The sequence below is a fragment of the Columba livia genome, chromosome 29, assembly GCF_036013475.1.
Source record: "Columba livia isolate bColLiv1 breed racing homer chromosome 29, bColLiv1.pat.W.v2, whole genome shotgun sequence".
In the NCBI taxonomy this organism is placed as follows: domain Eukaryota; kingdom Metazoa; phylum Chordata; class Aves; order Columbiformes; family Columbidae; genus Columba; species Columba livia.
In genome coordinates this window covers 2,500,350-2,506,539 of record NC_088630.1, presented here as the reverse complement: position 1 = coordinate 2,506,539, position 6,190 = coordinate 2,500,350, and the positions used below count along the sequence as shown (strand labels likewise).

Sequence of the window (6,190 nt, the reverse complement as noted above, 5' to 3'; positions counted from 1 at the left end):
GTTGAGCTGTGCAGAGAACACGAGGATGTGCTGAGCTGAGCTGTGCAGAGAACACGAGGATGTGCTGAGCTGAGCTGTGCAGAGAACACGAGGCTGTGCTGAGCTGTGCAGAGAACACGAGGCTGTGCTGAGCTGTGCAGAGAACACGAGGCTGTGCTGAGCTGTGCAGAGAACACGAGGCTGAGCTGAGCTGAGCTGTGCAGAGAACACGAGGCTGTGCTGAGCTGAGCTGTGCAGAGAACACGAGGCTGAGCTGAGCTGAGCTGTGCAGAGAACACGAGGCTGTGCTGAGCTGAGCTGTGCAGAGAACACGAGGCTGTGCTGGGCTGTGCAGAGAACACGAGGCTGAGCTGAGCTGTGCAGAGAACACGAGGCTGAGCTGAGCTGAGCTGTGCAGAGAACATGAGGCTGAGCTGAGCTGAGCTGTGCAGAGAACACGAGGCTGAGCTGAGCTGTGCAGAGAACACGAGGCTGAGCTGAGCTGAGCTGTGCAGAGAACACGAGGCTGTGCTGAGCTGAGCTGTGCAGAGAACACGAGGCTGTGCTGAGCTGAGCTGTGCAGAGAACACGAGGCTGAGCTGAGCTGAGCTGTGCAGAGAACACGAGGCTGAGCTGAGCTGAGCTGTGCAGAGAACACGAGGCTGAGCTGAGCTGAGCTGTGCAGAGAACACGAGGCTGAGCTGGGCTGTGCAGAGAACACGAGGCTGAGCTGAGCTGTGCAGAGAACACGAGGCTGTGCTGAGCTGAGCTGTGCAGAGAACACGAGGCTGAGCTGAGCTGAGCTGTGCAGAGAACACGAGGCTGAGCTGAGCTGAGCAGAGAACACGAGGCTGTGCTGAGCTGAGCTGTGCAGAGAACACGAGGCTGAGCTGAGCTGAGCTGTGCAGAGAACACGAGGCTGAGCTGAGCTGTGCAGAGAACACGAGGCTGAGCTGAGCTGAGCTGTGCAGAGAACACGAGGCTGTGCTGAGCTGAGCTGTGCAGAGAACACGAGGCTGAGCTGAGCTGAGCTGTGCAGAGAACACGAGGCTGTGCTGAGCTGAGCTGTGCAGAGAACACGAGGCTGAGCTGAGCTGAGCTGTGCAGAGAACACGAGGCTGAGCTGAGCTGTGCAGAGAACACGAGGCTGATCTGAGCTGTGCAGAGAACACGAGGCTGAGCTGAGCTGTGCAGAGAACACGAGGCTGAGCTGAGCTGAGCTGTGCAGAGAACACGAGGCTGTGATGAGCTGAGCTGTGCAGAGAACACGAGGCTGAGCTGAGCTGAGCTGTGCAGAGAACACGAGGCTGAGCTGAGCTGAGCTGTGCAGAGAACACGAGGCTGTGCTGAGCTGTGCAGAGAACACGAGGCTGTGCTGAGCTGTGCAGAGAACACGAGGCTGAGCTGAGCTGAGCTGTGCAGAGAACACGAGGCTGTGCTGAGCTGTGCAGAGAACACGAGGCTGAGCTGAGCTGAGCTGTGCAGAGAACACGAGGCTGAGCTGAGCTGAGCTGTGCAGAGAACACGAGGCTGAGCTGAGCTGAGCTGTGCAGAGAACACGAGGCTGTGCTGAGCTGTGCAGAGAACACGAGGCTGTGCTGAGCCGGGCTGGGTCCCGTGTTGCCGCCAGGCGCTGCACCGGGTGATGCTGCACGGCCCCATGCGCCCACCAACCCTCGTTACTGCGGGACGAGCTGAGTCTGGCCGAGCTGGGTCCGACTGGACACTGACGAGCGACGCTGAGCTGAATCGGACGCTACCGGGCGGTGCCAATCCCGCCAAAGCCGGGTTGAGACCTGGCCGGGCGGCCGGGCCCAAAGAACCGTGGTGACCGGAGCTGCATCCCGACTCGGGGCTGCCCCAGCGCTGTGTTTGTGCCCGTTCTCTTCAATATCAGTGATTGGGACAGGGGGCCCACGTACCCTCGGTTTGGCAGCTGGGTGGGGGGTGATCTGCGGGAGGGTGGGAGGGATCTACAGAGGATCCGGATCGATGGGCTGAGGCCACTTGTCTGAGGTTCAACAAGGGCAAGTGTGGGTCCTGCACTTGGGTCACAACAACCCCATGAACGCTGCAGCGGGGGAAGAGCGGCTGGAAAAGGCCCTGGGGGTGTTGGTGACGGCGGCTGAACATGAGCCAGCGTGTGCACAGGTGGCCAAGAGGCCACCAGCATCCTGGCTGGTCCCAGCACTGGTGTGGCCAGCAGGCCCAGGGCAGTGACCGTCCCTGTGCTGGGACCTGGGGAGGCCAAACCGCCAATCCTGGGGGCAGTTTTGGGCCCCCATGCCAAGAAAGAGCTTGAGGTGCTGGAGCGAGTGGAGAGAAGGGAACGGAGCTGGTGAGGGGCTGGAGCACAAGTGTGATGGAGACTGAGGGACCTGGGGGTTCAGCTGGAGAACAGGAGCTGAGGGGAGACCTTCTGATCTCTGAACTGCCTGAAAGGAGCTTGGAGCCAGGGGGGTCGGGCTCTGCTCCCCAGGAACAAGCGCCAGGAGCAGAGGAAACGGCCTCAAGTTGCGCCAGGGGAGGTTGAGGTTGGATGTGGAGACAATTCCCTCCCGCCGGGGCCGCCCAGGGGCCGGGGCAGCGGGTCACCAGCCGTGGGGGTGACGGGACGTGGGTGGGGTGCGGGACGGGGTGCGCGGCAGCGCCGGGTCAGTGCTGCACTCGGTGCTCTGAGGGGTCTTTGGGTACCTCAGTTATTTTGCGACCCCATGAACAGCGTGCAGACACCCCACGTGGGTCCCCATAGGTACCACCGACCCAGACAGCCCACAGGCTGCACTGTGAGAGGCCCAGGAGGCGCCGCCACCCCACAGACACCCCATAGGCACCTCCAGACAACCCACGGGGGACCCTAAAGACACTAGTGCTCCACGGACACGCTATAGATACCCTGCAGACCCCCCCACGGGACACTGCTGCCCCACAGGCACCCCGCAGACACCCGTGAGGGGCCCTACGGCCCCTGTGCCCCACAGACGGGCACCCCACGGACACGGCACCCGCGCCCCGCGCCGAGCGCGGGAAGGAGGGCGACAGCGCGCCTGCGTCACGTGACGCGGGCCAATATGGCGGCGCCCAGCGGAAGCGGAAGCGGCTGCGCGGAGGGGCCGGAGCGCCGAGGGGCAGGTCGGTTCGGGACCGTGCGGGGCCGGGGGGAGCGGGGGTACCGGGCGGTAACCGGGGGGTAACCGGGGGTACCCGGGGGTACCGGGGGTTCCGGGGATACCGGGGGGTACCCGGGGGTACTAGTGGGCACCGGGGGGTACCAGTGGGTTCCGGGGATACCGGGGGGTACCCGGGGATACCGAGGGGTACCCGGGGGTACCCGGGGGCTCCGGGGGGTACCCGGGGGTACCGGGGATACCGGGGGTACCAGTGGGCACCGGGGGATACCGGGGGGTACCCGGGGGTACCAGTGGGTACCGGGGGTTCCGGGGGGTACCCGGGGATACCGGGGGGTACCCGGGGGTTCCGGGGATACGGGGGGTACCCGGGGGTACCGGGGGTACCAGGGGATACCGGGGGGTACCCAGGGGTTCCGGGGATACCGGGGGGGGCCCGGGTGTTCCGGGGGGTACCAGTGGGTACCGGGGGGTTCCGGGGATACCGGGGGGTTCCGGGGGTACCAGGGGTGCCAGGGGTTCCGGGGATACTGGGGGGTACCCGGGGGTTCCGGGGGCAGGTGGGAGCAGCCGCCTGTCCCAGGAGGGTGGCGGGCGGGGGGGCGGCGTGGCCGTTGTGTTTGGGGCGAGCCGGGGGGTGACTGACCCCACCCCCCCCCCCCCCCGGGTCTCCGCAGCCCCCCGGCGATGCCAGGGCTCCCCGCGCCACCATGCTCGTCGCCTCCTACGCCGCCTGCGCCCTCGTCCTGGCCGCCTGCCTGGCGCTGGAGCTGCCCGCCTGCCGCCCCCGGCCTCCCGCCGCCCCCCACCACGCCAACCCCGCCTTCCGGCGCTTCCAGCGCGGCTACTACCGCGGCTACCTGCCGGCGCTGGCCGCCGACTGGCTGCAGGGGCCGTACCTCTACAAGCTGTACCAGCACTACCGCTTCCTGGAGGGACAGATCGCCATCCTCTACGTGTGCGGCTTCGCCTCCAACGTCCTCTTTGGGTTGGTTTCCTCATCTTTAGTCGATCGATTAGGTCGGAAAAAATCCTGCGTCCTTTTCTCCTTGACCTACTCGATTTGCTGTTTGGTTAAACTGTCCCGGGATTACCTGGTGCTGGCGGTGGGGAGGGTCCTGGGGGGGCTGTCCACGGCGCTGCTCTTCTCCGCCTTCGAGGCGTGGTACGTCCACGAGCACGTGGAGCGCTACGACTTCCCCAGCGAGTGGATCGCCGTCACCTTCTCCCGGGCGGCTTTTTGGAACAACGTCATCGCGGTGGCGGCCGGCGCAGCGGCCGATTTCTTCGCCGAGTGGTTGGGGTTGGGCCCGGTGGCGCCGTTCATGGTCTCCATTCCCTTCCTGGTGCTTTCCGGGTTCTTTGCCGTGAAAAATTGGGATGAAAACTACGGGACGAAACGAGCTTTCTCCAAAAGCTGCGGCGACGGTTTGAAGTGCCTCCTCTCCGACCGGCGCGTCCTTCTCCTGGGCACCATCCAGGCTTTGTACGAAAGCGTCATCTACATCTTCATCTTCCTCTGGACGCCCGTCCTGGATCCCCACGGTGCCCCCTTGGGCATCGTCTTCTCCGCCTTCATGGGCGCCAGCGCGCTGGGCTCCTCGCTGTACCGCCTGGCCGTGTCGCGGCGGTACCGCCTGCAGCCCGTGCACCTCCTCGCCCTCGCCGTCCTCCTCGTCTTCTTCTCCCTTTTCATGCTCACCTTCTCCACCAGCCCCGGCCAGGAGCGCCCCACCGAGTCCTTCCTCGCCTTCCTCCTCATCGAACTCTCCTGCGGGCTTTACTTCCCGGCTATGGGTTTCCTCCGCCAGAAAGTGGTGCCGGAAAAGGATCGTTTGGGGGTGATGAACTGGTTCCGCCTCCCCCTCAATTTACTGGCGTGTCTGGGTTTGCTGCTTCTCCACGGCAGCGACCGCCAGACGGGCACCCGGAGCATGTTCGGGCTCTGCGCGGCCGTCATGCTGCTGGCGCTGGTGGCCGCCGGCCGCCTCTTCGCCCTCAGCCGCCGCCACGTGGAGCTCCGGCTGCCGGCGCCACCGGGGCAGGATGACGGCGCCGGTGCCGCCCCCGAGCTGTGACGGGGCCCGTGGTGGGTGTCATCACCTCCCCGAGGGGACGTGGGGCGAGCGGCCAGTGCCGCTGGTGACCCCCCCAGTGTCCTTGTCCCCACCGCTTCCGTGGTGCCGTGGGGAGTTGGGTGCACGCAGGGAGGAGTATGTTTAATTTTTTTATTAAAAACACCCAAACAAATAAAAGTGTTTCTGCTTCTTGGGTGTCTGCGGGAAGTGCAATCCACCAGCGGGAAATCATCGGGGGGTCGGAGAGCTCCGTCTGGAATTTGGGGGAAAAACCACGAGATTCTGCCCCTTGGAAGAAGGGTCAGGACGCTGTGGGGAAAATCAGGAGGGCCAAAGCCCGACTGGAGCTGAGCTCCTGATAAAAGGGAGCGAAATGTCCTGGAAACACACGGGCTCTGCGAGGGCTGGGGAGGATCTCCGTCCCCTAGCGGTGCAGGAAACAGTGACCGGTGAGGCCCGTAGCGCCGCCTTTGCCCCAGTCCTTCCAGTAAGACCAGATGTTCCTGAGGTGCCACCCCCGAGCTGGGGACGGGGGGCAGCAGCAGCCCCGGGGTCACCCAAAGCCCCGGGGCCACCCCCAGCCCCCGGGTCACCCCCAGCCCCGGGGTCACCCACAGCCCCCGGGTCACCCCCAGCCCCCAGGGTCACCCCCAGCCCCAGCGCCACACACAGCCCCGGGGTCACCCCCAGCCCCAGGGTCACCCCCAGCCCCGGGGTCACCCCCAGCCCCGGGGTCACCCACAGCCCCCCGGGTCACCCCCAGCCCCTGGGTCACCCCCAGCCCTGGGGTCACCCCCAGCCCCCGAGGTCACCCCCAGCCCCGGGGTCACCCACAGCCCCGGGGTCACCCCCAGCCCCCGGGTCACCCCCAGCCCCGGGGTCACCCACAGCCCCAGGGTCAACCCCAGCCCCCGGGTCACCCCCAGCCCCGGGGTCACCCCCAGCCCCCGGGGTCACCCACAGCCCCGGGGTCACCCCCAGCCCCAGGGTCACCCACAGCCCCCG

At 65.9% G+C, this 6,190-nt stretch overlaps 1 protein-coding gene across 2 annotated transcripts; it reads left to right on the top strand.

Moving 5' to 3' along the window:
* Positions 1 to 2,709: 2,709 nt before the first annotated feature.
* On the top strand, positions 2,710 to 5,375 carry MFSD5 (major facilitator superfamily domain containing 5). Of its 2 annotated transcripts, none has more exons than XM_065043749.1 (2): positions 2,710 to 3,111; positions 3,785 to 5,375. In XM_065043749.1, the coding sequence occupies exon 2, from the start codon at positions 3,818 to 3,820 to the stop codon at positions 5,183 to 5,185; it is 1,368 nt and encodes a 455-aa protein (XP_064899821.1). In that variant the 5' UTR covers positions 2,710 to 3,111; positions 3,785 to 3,817; the 3' UTR covers positions 5,186 to 5,375. The 2 variants fall into 2 exon arrangements, with proteins under 2 accessions (XP_064899821.1, XP_064899822.1); XM_065043750.1 differs by lacking the exon at positions 2,710 to 3,111 and adding an exon at positions 3,134 to 3,158.
* The last annotated feature ends 815 nt before the right edge of the window (positions 5,376 to 6,190 follow it).